General features: G+C 50.2%; 7 protein-coding genes across 7 annotated transcripts; 3 read left to right on the top strand and 4 right to left on the bottom strand.

Moving 5' to 3' along the window:
• Positions 1 to 58: 58 nt before the first annotated feature.
• On the bottom strand, positions 59 to 1,378 carry POX_a01408 (putative 2-hydroxyacid dehydrogenase; the record flags this gene model as incomplete). Its single annotated transcript, XM_050110336.1, has 5 exons — positions 59 to 160; positions 220 to 459; positions 554 to 963; positions 1,038 to 1,252; positions 1,326 to 1,378. 5 exons carry the CDS (start codon positions 1,376 to 1,378, stop codon positions 59 to 61), a joined length of 1,020 nt encoding a protein of 339 aa, XP_049974104.1.
• A 1,706-nt stretch (positions 1,379 to 3,084) lies between these two features.
• POX_a01407 (uncharacterized protein) lies at positions 3,085 to 3,330 on the bottom strand (the record flags this gene model as incomplete). The annotated part of the gene is made up of 1 exon (XM_050110335.1): positions 3,085 to 3,330. The coding sequence occupies one exon, from the start codon at positions 3,328 to 3,330 to the stop codon at positions 3,085 to 3,087; it is 246 nt and encodes an 81-aa protein (XP_049974103.1).
• A 1,456-nt stretch (positions 3,331 to 4,786) lies between these two features.
• On the bottom strand, positions 4,787 to 6,979 carry POX_a01406 (uncharacterized protein; the record flags this gene model as incomplete). The annotated part of the gene is made up of 3 exons (XM_050110334.1): positions 4,787 to 5,608; positions 5,680 to 6,869; positions 6,919 to 6,979. 3 exons carry the CDS (start codon positions 6,977 to 6,979, stop codon positions 4,787 to 4,789), a joined length of 2,073 nt encoding a protein of 690 aa, XP_049974102.1.
• Positions 6,980 to 7,254: 275 nt separating this feature from the next.
• On the top strand, positions 7,255 to 8,539 carry POX_a01405 (GPN-loop GTPase 1; the record flags this gene model as incomplete). The annotated part of the gene is made up of 2 exons (XM_050110333.1): positions 7,255 to 7,297; positions 7,365 to 8,539. The coding sequence occupies 2 exons, from the start codon at positions 7,255 to 7,257 to the stop codon at positions 8,537 to 8,539; spliced, it is 1,218 nt and encodes a 405-aa protein (XP_049974101.1).
• A 566-nt stretch (positions 8,540 to 9,105) lies between these two features.
• Positions 9,106 to 9,799, top strand: POX_a01404 (uncharacterized protein; the record flags this gene model as incomplete). The annotated part of the gene is made up of 3 exons (XM_050110332.1): positions 9,106 to 9,111; positions 9,205 to 9,322; positions 9,387 to 9,799. The coding sequence occupies 3 exons, from the start codon at positions 9,106 to 9,108 to the stop codon at positions 9,797 to 9,799; spliced, it is 537 nt and encodes a 178-aa protein (XP_049974100.1).
• An 876-nt stretch (positions 9,800 to 10,675) lies between these two features.
• Positions 10,676 to 11,936, top strand: POX_a01403 (uncharacterized protein; the record flags this gene model as incomplete). The annotated part of the gene is made up of 5 exons (XM_050110331.1): positions 10,676 to 11,016; positions 11,086 to 11,263; positions 11,327 to 11,407; positions 11,464 to 11,809; positions 11,875 to 11,936. 5 exons carry the CDS (start codon positions 10,676 to 10,678, stop codon positions 11,934 to 11,936), a joined length of 1,008 nt encoding a protein of 335 aa, XP_049974099.1.
• Positions 11,937 to 12,102: 166 nt separating this feature from the next.
• POX_a01402 (uncharacterized protein) lies at positions 12,103 to 13,151 on the bottom strand (the record flags this gene model as incomplete). The annotated part of the gene is made up of 3 exons (XM_050110330.1): positions 12,103 to 12,763; positions 12,831 to 12,990; positions 13,043 to 13,151. 3 exons carry the CDS (start codon positions 13,149 to 13,151, stop codon positions 12,103 to 12,105), a joined length of 930 nt encoding a protein of 309 aa, XP_049974098.1.
• Positions 13,152 to 13,349: the final 198 nt, after the last annotated feature.

Raw genomic sequence — 13,349 nt, 5'->3', positions numbered from 1 at the left:
TGTGAGGAAAACCCGCTGCGGTAGATTGAGTCTTCATGATCCAAGCCGGAGCCTGGTATCATTGCAGCTTAGCCTGCTCAGGCACTGGACTCTTCAATTTGCCCTTTGTCACAGCCAAGGTGACATTGTCAATTGCCCATGTTTCCATGGCCGTAAGCGTCTACGGAATCGTGAGCCTCATTGCCCCTCCCAGGTGATGAGTATTATAGATGAGCTTACCTCGATGGTCCACGTCCCCATGTGGGGTACAAGGAGGACATTTCGATTCTGGATCAAACCCGGATGGATTTCCGGCTCATGCTCAAAGACGTCCAGCCCAGCCGAGAACACTTTACCACTATCCAAAGCCTCCACGAGTGCGGCTTCGTCCATCACAGCGCCGCGTGCTGTGTTGACGACGACCACGCCATCCTTCATCTTAGCAAATTCTGCCTTGCTGATAATATGACGGGTGTTTTTCTGTCAACGCATCAGTCGTCGAGTGCATCCATGTCTGGCGAGAGCATCATCTCATCGACGGCCAAATCTCGGCATCTCCGAGTCATGTACTCACGTTTAGAGGGAGATTCAAGCTGATAACATCACTCGTAGACAGAAGCTCATCGAAAGTGACATACTGCGCCCCGCGGGCAAGCTCGTCACTCAGTTTCTGGCGATTATGATAGATCACTTTCATGCCGAAAGCCTCGGCCTTCGTCTTAAGGTTTCGTCCGATGCCACCCATGCCTAAAATACCCAGAGTCTTACCCCGGGGGTCATGACCGAGCGGCGGTGCCGGCTGACCTATCCACTTTCCTTCGCGGAGGGCATGCATGCCGGTATTGAAGTTTCGAAGTGCACCAATGATGAGAAACATATTCACATCGGCAGTGGCATCGTCGACTGCGGTAGGTGTGTTGGAGACGAGGATCGGAGGATTGCGGGCACTGCAAGCGTCAATGTCCAATTGGTCATAGCCAGCGCCTGGATAATGAAATATTCCATTAGCATTAAGCATGTGTGTGCCTTTCCTTTTGTTCCTCAGACGGTAGCCCTACCACACGACGCAATGAACCTCAAACTACACGGCAGCACATCAACCAGCTCCTGATCGATAAGCCCGGTGACACGAAGAGAATGGAAATCACGATAGGCCACTTGAATGCCGTCAAATGTGCCTCGGCGACATTCTTCGATGAACTCTGGACGATTCTCGGCGGCTGGTTTGACAACTTCAACGAGTTGATTCAGTGACTTCCAGGCATCGTGGGCACTAAATGTGTTCCCCCAAGGCATTGGATTAGCTCCTCCTCACCCTGGTGTGCTAGTCGGTAAATTGAACGTACAAGTCCACACTTCCAAGCAGGAGTACCCGGGGCTTCTTTTCTTCCAATTCCATTTTGCGAATACCTAAAGCCGAGAGAGTTCTTCAATGTTAGCTTTCATGGCTCGATGCCTCTCCTCCTGAGATCTTTATTCAGTTCAGTCCCCAATAGGTTCTTGGTCGACTAATGACCCCGATCACTGGCCAGATCATTTCTCGAACCGATGCGTTTAAGCATAATTCTGGAGTAAGGAGTTTCTTCTGCCTGCCGAATGTACTGAAAAGAAGGATTGGAGGGTGAAAGTTGACATACGGACCAGTGACTCTAGAGGGACCAATCGGGGACAGTTGATTGACTGCAGGTTTCAACCGCCTATTGAGCAAAAATTCAAAATCTACGAGCACCTCGACGCCTGCCCTTCTGGTTCTAGTAGGCGAGCAGTGCCGCCCTGATGTCGCGCGACGGGGTGAGTGGGTCAGGTGATGGTGAGGGTCACCCGAAGGCCGCACGACTACTCGGGTTAGTGCTTAGATGGCTGCTTCCCAGACTCTGGTCTCACTATGCTGATTGGACACGCTGAGAGAAACCATCTCACTCGTCGTGTTGGACCCTCTTGCCGCTTGAAGAGGCCCGTCATGTTGAGATTGCAGTGGAAACCTCCAAGTACTAGTAGGCTGCCCGAGCTCTATAGATATTTCCTATCTCTTTCCACGGCCATTCCTCCATTATTCATGCCTTGACAGAGATTCCTAAGAGGGATCTGGATTGACTATGAATAAGAGTATGGAGAAAATGTCATCCCTCTATGCTATCGAGGGGGAAAAATGAAGAAGTATTCGCACTGGTTATAGGGAGTATGAGAGAAAATATCCTCTAACTTGATATTCAGATCAAAGCAGATCACAAAAGCTTCACAAAATGATTAATGAGTACTATGAACCCGGATATGATATCGCCATGTTCAACCCCTTGAGAAGCAGATTAGGAATCACTGCTACAGTATGCTTTTATCGTACATACTCTGCGTTGAACATCATGGATGGCAAGGAACATCCTGTCAATATGCGCCCCTACCTCACATACAAAAGCTGCTAAATTCGAATGCGGCTACCCTGGGTAAACTCGCAACTCCTCCGTGCTGTTCTGGCCGAAGCGAAGTCTGAGTTTAGGGACTTCTCCAACCCCCTTGGGTATCTCAGTCTCCTGAAGCTATAACCTTCCTACTTCCTTTCATCATGGTTGAATTTTCAATTTGACGTGTCTTTGGAAGAAGAGCTTATACTTGCTTGACTATCACAAGAATGAACATTTTCTAGTCTCTCCGCCTCAGCAGCATCTTCAAGCGTACATCGCTCGAGTACCTTTCTAAGGCACTGTTCTTCCAATCCTCCCAGCTCAAATTCGCGTCTCTGTTGAGAGCCTTCCGGAGCCCTTCGAAAAGGCCTAGAAATCCTTCCCAATCGGCAAAGTCGTATCCGCAACAGAATTGGAAACGATGAAGTAGTCTCCCGTACCTCACTATCTCCGCAAGGTTCTTGTTGCCTTTATTCTCCAGTATATTTGCAAAGGTTGACTCGTCTTCCCCAATGTTGTTGCTCCTATTGTAAAAGTCAGCAACCGGAAGAAGCATTATTGGCGATTTAAAGGCTTCGGGTTTCGATGTGGTATAAGCCCATTCCCAGTCGACGATTCCCGTAATGTTGAATTCAGTGTCCACAAGGATGTGATCTCCATTGTCATCTGCATGCCTCAAATAGAATCGTCCATCGTCCAGTCTGTACTAGAGCAATACTCCAGTGACGCAGTCCAAAAGAAAGCGGTGGACTAAGAATGCATCGACCTCATGCCCTGCATAAATCTCCCCATTCATGATTAACTTCAGGATAAGTCCAATGCTGGAGTCGAGATAGTCCTTCGGTTCAGTATATGGTCCAAGAGGAATCATCTGCGAGTCAATGAATTCGGTCAATGATTCGCGTGCAAATGGCCCAATATGGTCGGCCCCTGGCTGATCTAGAGACCCCATCTTGTGGAAAGATAGAGACTACAGTTCGATGTATACACCTGCTAGCTGCGACATAACCTTTGCCCTTTGTTCTGAGGAGGCAAGAGGCCAGCGCAGCGACTTTCGCGGGAGTTTCTCCATGAGGATATATCCGACCCCAACGGCAGTTTGACCATGTATACCGTAATCAAACACCTTCGGCGTAGGGATCTTTGTTTGGCTCAGAAGCTGAAGGGTCGCAACCTCGCCGCGCATGATATAATTACGTAGATCAGGCGGTGGTGAGGTAGCGTTGAATCTTCGAATACGGGCTATCCAGCGGACACCGTCAACGAAGAGGATTTCTATATGGTAGTTCATACGACCCATTACAGTCGAGCATGTCAATCTATCGTAAATGAGCGGTCGAGGCGAGTAGCAGGAAATGCCATTTCGTAGATGGCTTGCCCTCGAGAGGAGCGCAGACAGGTTGAGAGATTCTAGTAATCTCAAAATCTCCCTTCGCTCTGCTTCTTGAGCGGCCACATCATATAGCACTCCGTCCTTCATATTCATGATAAGCATGGTAATTCTCGGGGTGGAAGCACGTAGATACCGTTGCTCACATTCCACTTTGGACACTCGTGGTCCATATGTGCAGCACAGAGATGGCGGTCACAGATGACACATTCTCCGTCTGAACGTAAAGAAGTACCGTTGCAGCCCTTGAAATCGCATTTCAACATGGCTCACGTCGTCTTCAAAAAGAGGTAGACTTAGTCTGTCCTGACAGGTTGACGAGTGAGGACAACAACACCTCGAGAGTGGCGGTCTGTCATGTGGCCATCTCGTACGTGCCATGATGCCTTTAGCTGATCGGGTAAGTAACCGACATTATGCATGCCATGCAAGGATCATAATCGACCGAATCACAGACTTACTAGACGTATAATGGAAATTACTGCGATCAAGGATTCTAAGTTGTGACGTGTGATGATCACTTATATACTACTGCTGCATCCTGGTACGCCTTGCTCTGTGCCTTCCGAAGCTGGATTAAGAGGCCAAAGCACTTGGCTGAAAGAACATTTTAAATATACTGAAGTCCTCTTCTGTCGACTGTGAACCCCAAAAATCCTCATCAATCCCTAACATTGCTTGTCCTGCGTAAATGTCCACCTGTTCTTCCAGATTTTCGATTCTATATCGACGTTTCAAATGTCAAGTATTGCTAAATTTAAAAGGCTCAATGCAGTTTGCCTGGTACAATCTACTTCGGAATAACCTTATACCGGCTCTGCCAGAGATGAGAAACTGGTTCAGGCACACTGGCTAGCCTGACCTGAATCATTGATCCAGCCCTACCTAAATGCGGTGATACGTTGTGAGCAAGCCGTGCCCAACCCTTTTTATATGAGAGCGCACTAGGATGCTTCTAGAATACGCACGAGTGATCTGGTAATGCATGCATCGAGTCTCATCTCTTTGGCCGGTGAAACTATCCCTCAACTAAGACACGGGTCCAGTCAAACTTTCGCCATCGCTTTCTAAATCCTTCGACTCGTGGATCTCCGCCACGGTTCCACCGGCCTTGACGCTTGATCACATCAGGAGCAACGTCAAGCATGCCGCCAATGACCTCACGGGCGAAAAGATCACCGCGAGGCCAGCGATTGTCATCCTCGACAATGTGACCTAGACCTCCGTCAAGCTCAAACCATACATGGAAGTAGGGCATCTCCTTGACCAAGGTCCGACGGAATGCATTTCTGCCGAGTCCTTGCTTGGACTTGGCCAACGTGTCGATGAGCTTTCGATGTTGCGACCACTCTGACTCTGCACTGAGAATGGCTTCCTTGAAGAAGGCGGGCGAGGTCTCGCCGAGACTGTAAGGAAGAGGGACTACTTCCATAGACGCATGGCGCTTGCGGTGCGGTTGAGCCGCGTTCTCGTAGAAGATGACATCCCGGCCTTGATCATGGTACATTCGTGTCAGGCTCTTCATGAAATTGCGGATCTCCTCCCATTCGTCATCGTCACACTCGAGAAGATTGGTTCGGTGCTGAATGGGTACGATCGTTGCGCCGCCTTCACTGATTTCGGGTTCGGTCGGTAGCGTAAGATAGACCCTTGTAGCGAGCGACACCACCGGGGCAACCGGTGGAGTATTGGTATCTTCATTATGGCACAGTTGGCAATTGTCCAGAATACGGTTCATCTTGCGGAAGTCATTGATGGTGGCGCTTTTGATGTCGATTTCGGACCGATGTACCCGTCGGGCGAGTTTGGAAGCTTGCTCATCCATGTACTCCAAATCATTCTACATTTGGTCAGTGACTTCAGCCTCCTTGAAGATTGATTCCACGATCAAGTCATGGGTAGGTTCCATACCTCGAATTTGCCATCCTTTGCGATGCGTTCCGCCAGCCGTGCGCCTTCACCTCCCAGTTGACCGCGAGTCTTGCGCTCCTCTCGAACCATGTCTTCGATACTCATATCTTCGTTGTCTTCAACAAGACCTCGCTCTCGGCCGCGCTTGGTATCCACGGCTCTGACTTCATTTCTCGAGCCAGCCAACATGCGGTTTTGCTGGACACCGAGCACGACTACATCCGATTCGCTGCGGTTGGACATCACAGCAGCTGCAGCATTGTTGTATTGCTCCTCAAGTTCCGCTGCGTTAGCTGCTCCCCGCAGCTTGGCTTTCATCATCTGAGCCTTCAGACGATTTAACGCCGTTTGATCGAGTAGTTTCGTGGTGTTGGCCGGGGGTTCAGTGTCCATAACTCTGCCCTGATCTTCTGCCCTAAGATCCTCTGCAGGGTCACGAATATGCTCATGGGATTTCCGGTGAACTGCGTGCTGCAGTTTTCTTTCCTGGAATAGCTCTCCGCTCGGCTTGTCTTTGCCTACGTATGACTCGCCATAGTTCTTGCGACGATCGAGTTCAATTTCCTCCTCTCTCGCATCATCAAAAGAGCGGAGATCACCAAATCGTTCCACGGCAATCTCCTCGACGGGTCTGCCGCCTTCCTCGGCTTCTCGGTAAACGCCTTTCAGTTTCGTCATCCTCCATTGGGACCCTGAGTCGCCAAACGTGTAATCCACCTCGTGCTTTGCAGGCTCTTCTTCGATATCCTCTAGGACCTTCCCGTCTTTGAGGTCGCGCAGGTGGTTGTTCAGTTCTTTGTCGTGAATTTTGAGTTCGAAATCCGCCTGAAGCATCTTGGGCTTGGAAGCCTCTTCGACCCGCTCCGGATTGGAACGATGGACATATTCAATATCAAGTGCGGAAGGCGCTTCCATCCACGAATCTCGCTTCAGGGCATTGGAATCTTCGGGTGCGATCGTCGCTGGAGCCAATTGTTCGTCTTCTTTGTCATGTCGGTGCCGACGTTTATGTGAGCTCTCCTGCTCGTCCCTGCTATCGTGAGAGTGACGCGAGCGTTTACTTCGGTGACCCTCTTGATCGCGATGTCGTGATTCGCGATCGCGGTGTACTCTCGCGCTCACGGGATCGCGATGAATGCCGTCGATGATGGTGGCTGGAGCGATGGTGATGCCGACTAGAGCGGTCTTTGCTGCGATCGCGATCACGATGGCGCTCTCGATGGTGTCTGTCTTTCTCACTTCTCTCTCTGCGCTTCTCCTGTCCCTCAGCAAGTGACTTTTCAAAATCCTCTAGTGTCATTTTGGCTCTCACGAGGGTACCTGTACGAAAAGCATTGAACGACGAACCCGTGCGACGGCATGACGTTTGGCGTTCTCCGCTAGGCGGTGCGGGCGCGCCGATCGGCAGTTCCCCGCGACTCGAAAGTCTTGGGAAAAAAAAAAAGAGAAGCTCCACGTCTCTACTCTTCTTTCAACTCGTCCACGAAATCAAATCCCTTCAACATCGATCAGACTGTTCTGACAAACACCAACTCACACCTGATATTGGAGTCACCCACATACATTCAAACCAAAATGGCTTCTCCGGCGGTCTCCGTGGTCTGCGTGGGCATGGCAGGTGAGAACTCGACTTCGTCTCACATTGCGCGGGCGCAGGCAAAGGCTGATACAGGTGCGATTGACAGGCTCTGGAAAGACAACGTTCATGCAAAGAATCAACTCTTATCTTCATTCGGAGAACACTGTTCCTTATGTGATGAACCTCGACCCCGCAGTTCACTCGGTCCCCTTTGAGAGCAACATCGATATTCGAGACTCCATCAATTACAAAGAAGTGATGAAACAGTACAATCTCGGACCGAACGGAGGCATCTTGACGTCTCTGAATTTGTTTGCGACCAAGGTGGATCAGATCATTGCTCTGCTCGAGAAGCGCACAACGCCGAACCCCGAAAACCCCTCCGCGAAGCCGATCGAACACATTCTGGTCGACACCCCTGGTCAGATTGAGGTCTTTGTCTGGAGTGCATCGGGCAGCATTTTCCTGGAAACCCTGGCCTCATCCTTTCCGACTGTGATCGCGTATATCATCGATACCCCGCGCGCGAGCTCTACCAGCACGTTCATGAGTAACATGTTATACGCATGCAGTATCCTCTACAAGACCAAGCTGCCCATGATTCTGGTGTTCAACAAGACTGATGTCAAAGACGCTGAGTTCGCGAAGGAGTGGATGACTGACTTTGACAAGTTCCAAGCGGCGTTGCGTCAAGAGGAGGAAGCGGGCACCTTTGGAGGCGAAGGCGGTGCCGGTGGATTTGGCGCTGGAAGTGGCTACATGGGCTCTTTGTTGAATAGCATGAGTCTGATGCTTGAAGAATTTTATCGACATCTGAGTGTGGTCGGTGTCAGTTCCATGACTGGCGATGGCGTGGACGAGTTTTTCGAGGCCGTTGAGACGAAACGCCAGGAATTCGAACGCGACTACAAGCCTGAACTGGAGCGGAAGAGGAAAGAGCGGGAAGAACAAAAATCGGCCCAGCGGGAGATGGAACTCGGTCGACTCATGAAGGATATGTCCGTCTCTGGATCATCGAAGAATCGCAAGGGCCCCGAACCTGGACCGGAAACCGTCAGCGAGGCAGAGGATGAAGAGGAGGATGAAATCATCAAACGGGGCTTGGCCGATGGGGAGGACTTCAGCGATGGCGATTACGACTATGACTACACGCCCAGTGCTGGTGATGATGCAGGCTTGTCAGATCGGTACAAGGAAGCTTTGTCGGGGTCGCAAAGCGGCCCTTCTGAGGCTGATAACAGCTTTGCCAGATACTTGCAGGCCAGCAGCATGAACCAATGATGATGATTCTCGTTTTAGGAGTTGATGCATGGGCTTGTCGGGGTTTCTGGTGTTGGTGGCAATTGTATGCCTTTTCTTTCTGTTGCATAAATCTCAGTATCTAACCTGTCATGCTGAATTTGATTCATTGATTCTTTTTAACTTGTGTGTAGCAGGACCGGAAAACAAGTCGAGCTTTTATTCGCCATCCGATTGTTCTGGCTGCGATGTCTCACTCAGCTAGGTTTCGACATCATGTCTCCAACCCATATTGCTACTCAAACGGATATCATAGCTAGTACAAGACGTCTTCTAATCCGTGAAGTAGGAATAGTCCGTATGTAGACCGGACTGCCGGCGATGGCTCCTATCGGCAACCGTATTTTTATGGACTAAATACTTAATTGGAACTGTAACCAGATGATATGGAATGACGTCACAAATCGACAGCTACTGAGCTGCCTAATCCGCCTGGGGGTCCATCTTTCACGATCACAACTGTGCGTGTTTAATCCACCTACGTTTTTCTTTTTCCAAAGTACGATTGTGAAATACCAACAGAAGATCTTCAAGGCATTAATCTTAACATGGACGTGAGTAGGAGTTCCCAAAATCTTGTCTCATCTTCATACATGGAGCCTTGGCGCTGAGCCCTTGAATGATGACCACTGACTATCTTGGTTTAGGTCTTCCAAGCGTACACTTACTCAACAGCCGGCTGGCTCGCACTGCAGAGCCTGCCTCTGGTCACGAGTCCCGGTATGATCGTGGCACTTCTGCTGGATGAAACTCGACCCGCATCATGTCAGTCCCGCATAGTCCAAGCAATTTCGTGTCCTGCATGCAGATGGCTAACAGGGTCGAATAGCGGTTGAGGTCTACTTTGCTCGCTCTCTGGGGTTCAGCCTCCTCACTATCGCTGTATTGACCGCTATGCTGACCGGCTCTATTCCCCTGACCTCGTCAATCTCTGAGCCGATCACAACGGAAGATGCGGACCCTAAAGCGCCGTACGCCAGCCCTACGTTGATGGTCACTTTCCTGTTCCATTCCGCATCTGCATTCTACACCTACACGAGATATGTGACTACTGGACAGGGACTTTATCTGTTCGGTGTCCTAGTGAACTCTTCCATTGCGGCCGTTGGCCTCTGGTGTCTGCTCTTCGCGACAAGTAATGGCAAGATCAGTCGCAAGACAGGTGCTGACAAGAGAGCTTCGGGATTCCCGTTTGCCAACGCTGAGGCATCCAAGAGATTTGCGGGCAAGAAGTCCCGCTAAAGCAATCTTCATCCTTCGTTCTGTCTATCATTGCGAAGTATCCCGAATTCTTGGCGTTTCCGGCCCTGCTGAGTGTGGCTTTGGTTTGTCTGGGCGTTGCGTGATTCTACAGAACAAAGCGGTCGATGCCCTCGAGACAGTAGCTTCGGCCACAAAGTTATCTCAGATCCGGATCACATATGTATCTATTTCATGAATGACCCATCCTCCTCTTACCATCATCCTGAGACAAAGGGTGATGAAAAGCCCATGACGCTGATCTTTAATGCTAGGACCCCTGTATGCGAATCCAAGGCCGATTATGATTTTGCATACAGCCCAGTGTATTCTTATGAAATAAGTTTGCATCTACTATACCTGCCACTCCAATTGAGTTTGCCTGCATCCATGTACAATCGCTCATATAGGTATACAATCACCTACCTAATCTGTAATCAAGTTCGCTGCAACCTATCTATCAAGACTGAATCAGACAAAATTTGCAAGAAACTCTGCTATTTACTTAAGACTACGCTACCATTGCTGCAGAATACTTTCTCATTACATCAATCGATCGAATTTTGCCCTTGAAAATGATCTGAGTGGTTTCTGTACGTTATCAAACCCTCTCTATTCCACAAGATTTATCCTGGAGCAGAAGGCTACGAGATGCAGTTCACAGTCCAGCGGGTAAAATGGCACTGGCATTAGCAGCAGAATACTCCAAGCTGAGGTCACCAGCGCAGACTCCCGAGGATTCATAAGGCACCGGGTGAAATTCAGTAGGGTTCAAGAGATTTTCTTCAACGAAAGGAGAGCCAGAAGAAGATGGCTGGACAGGTGCGCATGGGAGATAGCTGATATCGTTGTGGTTCTCTTTCACGTGGGAGGACTAAAATGGTTGTTGATGGCGTGTGGTTGGCCATTGTCAACCCCGCGATTAAGTGGTCCTTACGTCACAGCCAAACAGTCCGTCTTGTTGTACTTGGAAGAACTCGAGCTGTTGACTACCGGCTGCACTTGGAGAAATCGAAGTTCCGAGCTATTTCCCAGCGACTCATACACGTACATTTAACAGTCATCTATCTGATAATTTGCAGCAGTACTAGAAGACACAAAACACAAAACAACATGTCGAACCAGAAGCCGTACCACACCAAAGCGACAGGAAAGGCTGCGGTGACCGTAGCCGATCACTCTACAGAGTCACCGCTCAAGCTCTATGGAAGCTGTTTTTGGTAAGGGCGAACATATTCGATCGAATCACTTCTAGTCAAGATACTGAAAGATGAGGATGATGTGCGAAGCCCCTTTGTGCAGAGGGTTTGGATAGCACTAGAGGCCAAGAAGATACCGTACCAGTACATCGAAGTCGATCCCTATGAGAAACCTCAGTCATTGCTGGAGGTGAACCCGCGAGGGCTTGTTCCAGCTCTGCGACACGACGACTGGGGCTGCTATGAAAGTACCGTGCTGATGGAATATGTGAGAGAGATGTCGGGTGAGAAAAAGTGGGCGCGCAATTCTAATCATGGCTGTCGGCTTTAGCTCGAGGACCTGAAGACCAGTACACCGCTTCTTCCCGATGATCCAAAGACGCGAGCGCATTGTCGACTGTGGTCAGACCATGTGAGTAGACTCAGAAGGCCTGGAACGACTGTAGTTTAATTGACCCATTCGTTCAGATCAATCGACACGTTGTACCGGGATTCTATCGCCTTTTGCAAGAACAGAACCCTGAGAAGCAGGTGGAGCATGCCACAGAGCTGCGGAACGCGTTCGAGACGCTTATCAAAGCCGCGCATCCCGAGGGGCCTTTTTTTGTTGGTCCACACATATCGTTTGTGGACGTACAAGTCGCGCCATGGTTGATCCGACTCCGTCGGGTCATGAAACCGTACCGAGGATGGCCTGACGCCGAAAATGGCACACGGTGGGCGGCCTGGGTGAACGCAGTTGAATCCAATGAGCACGTACAGGCAACCACCAGCACGGATGCGCTGTACTTGGAAAGTTATGCCCGCTATGCCGGTAATACTCTGCTATGCCCGATTGGATGGCCTGGAAAGAGAGCAATATGCTGACGGGAGCTGCAGAAAATCGACCCAATACGTCTCAGGTTGCAAATGCAATCAATTCGGGGAGGGGGCTTCCATAATTTCAGGGATCCATGTTGCGATATCCAGGAAATTTTCGAAGTTCGAGGAGCCATGATCAACCAGGTAAGAATGGCGCGACGGGCACGGGGACGGTGATGGAGCGGTCCTCTGGAAGAGGGTGGATAGTTTGAATGATTTGAAGCGAACAAGGCTGTCTTGTAATTCCTAGCCCCCGCGTGCACCGCGAAGAGCGAATCCAAATCCTCCTCTCCCACTAGCATCTGGGCCACGGGGAGTTCGAATTGGCTGTTGAGGTGTTTGTGACTTCTCGAGGTCGACTCTGTCTCCCTGAGAGCGATCCCGCTGAAAAGGCGATTCACCATTTGACCGATTCGGACTCGCAGGGTCATAGAGTTGCTGTCTAGACTTAGTCGACATTGAGGAAGAGTCCCTCTTCTCTCTGTAGTCTCGCTGCCCGCCCCGGCCTTTGCCCTTGCTTCGCCCCTCCGCCGACTGGTTCTGACGGGGCGGGGTTGTGCTCCTTGGCGTGGAATTGCCAGATGTCGGCGCGGAAGGGCTTCCGAAAAGTCGTTCACGAACTTCTTCGTACTTCCTCTGCTTCTCTTCGCGGTTCTTGAGGGCTATCGCTTGCCGTTCCTCAAAGGTTGGCTGACGTTGTTTGCTGCGGTCCTCGTCCGAATCACCGTCATCATCCAAGCCGAGTTGCCCAAGGCCAGCTGTCGCTCCATCTACGCCACCGCGGCCATTGGATTGCCGTGTGGCGATTTGTGGTCTTCGACTCAGAAGAGTGACCGTTGGTTTGAAATCTTGCTTCAGTGGTACTTCTGAGCGGGCTTCGATATAGTGGAACGTCTGCGGGGCTTCTCTGCAGAGGAAATTTTGCTTAGACGATGTGAACCTCCCAACCTGGTATGACTTATTTCGTAACATACGCTTCCGCCCAAAGTTGCCGATTAAACTCTGCTTGTTGCGCTCTTCGCTGGGCTTTGGTGACTTTCGAGGAGATCTTTTTCTCGGGTGCTGGGTTGGGTTGATCCGCGAGCTTCTGCAAGTCTGAGGTATCAGCCATCAAATCTTCAACTTCTGCCTTGACTGAATAAGAGCGAGTCTCAGAGCCGCTAGATATTCATCGCTGCTTGATTACTTCTTCCGGCAAGGGAAAATTGGGTGGAAGGGATCGGGAGAGGGTTTACATCAGCTTGAGACTCCCAGTCAGCATCCCAGGCGTCGGGAACTTCGGTACTTGTACTCATGTTTGGTGGAGATGACCGAAACACGTCGATATATGGTGTCAGCTGATTGAATCAAAGAAACAAGATGACGCTAAATGATGAAGTAGATGTTGTGAGATCTGAGTGAGCAACTTTGATGAATAGCGGGGAAAAAACGACTGCGAAAAAAGAAAATTATTCACCGTCTCCAATGGCGAGGCGCCCACCGCCCCCCGCCCA

The sequence above is a fragment of the Penicillium oxalicum genome, chromosome I (assembly GCF_001723175.1).
Source record: "Penicillium oxalicum strain HP7-1 chromosome I, whole genome shotgun sequence".
In the NCBI taxonomy this organism is placed as follows: domain Eukaryota; kingdom Fungi; phylum Ascomycota; class Eurotiomycetes; order Eurotiales; family Aspergillaceae; genus Penicillium; species Penicillium oxalicum.
The sequence above is the reverse complement of the archived record's forward strand: the minus strand, read 5'-3'. Positions and strand labels throughout refer to the sequence as shown.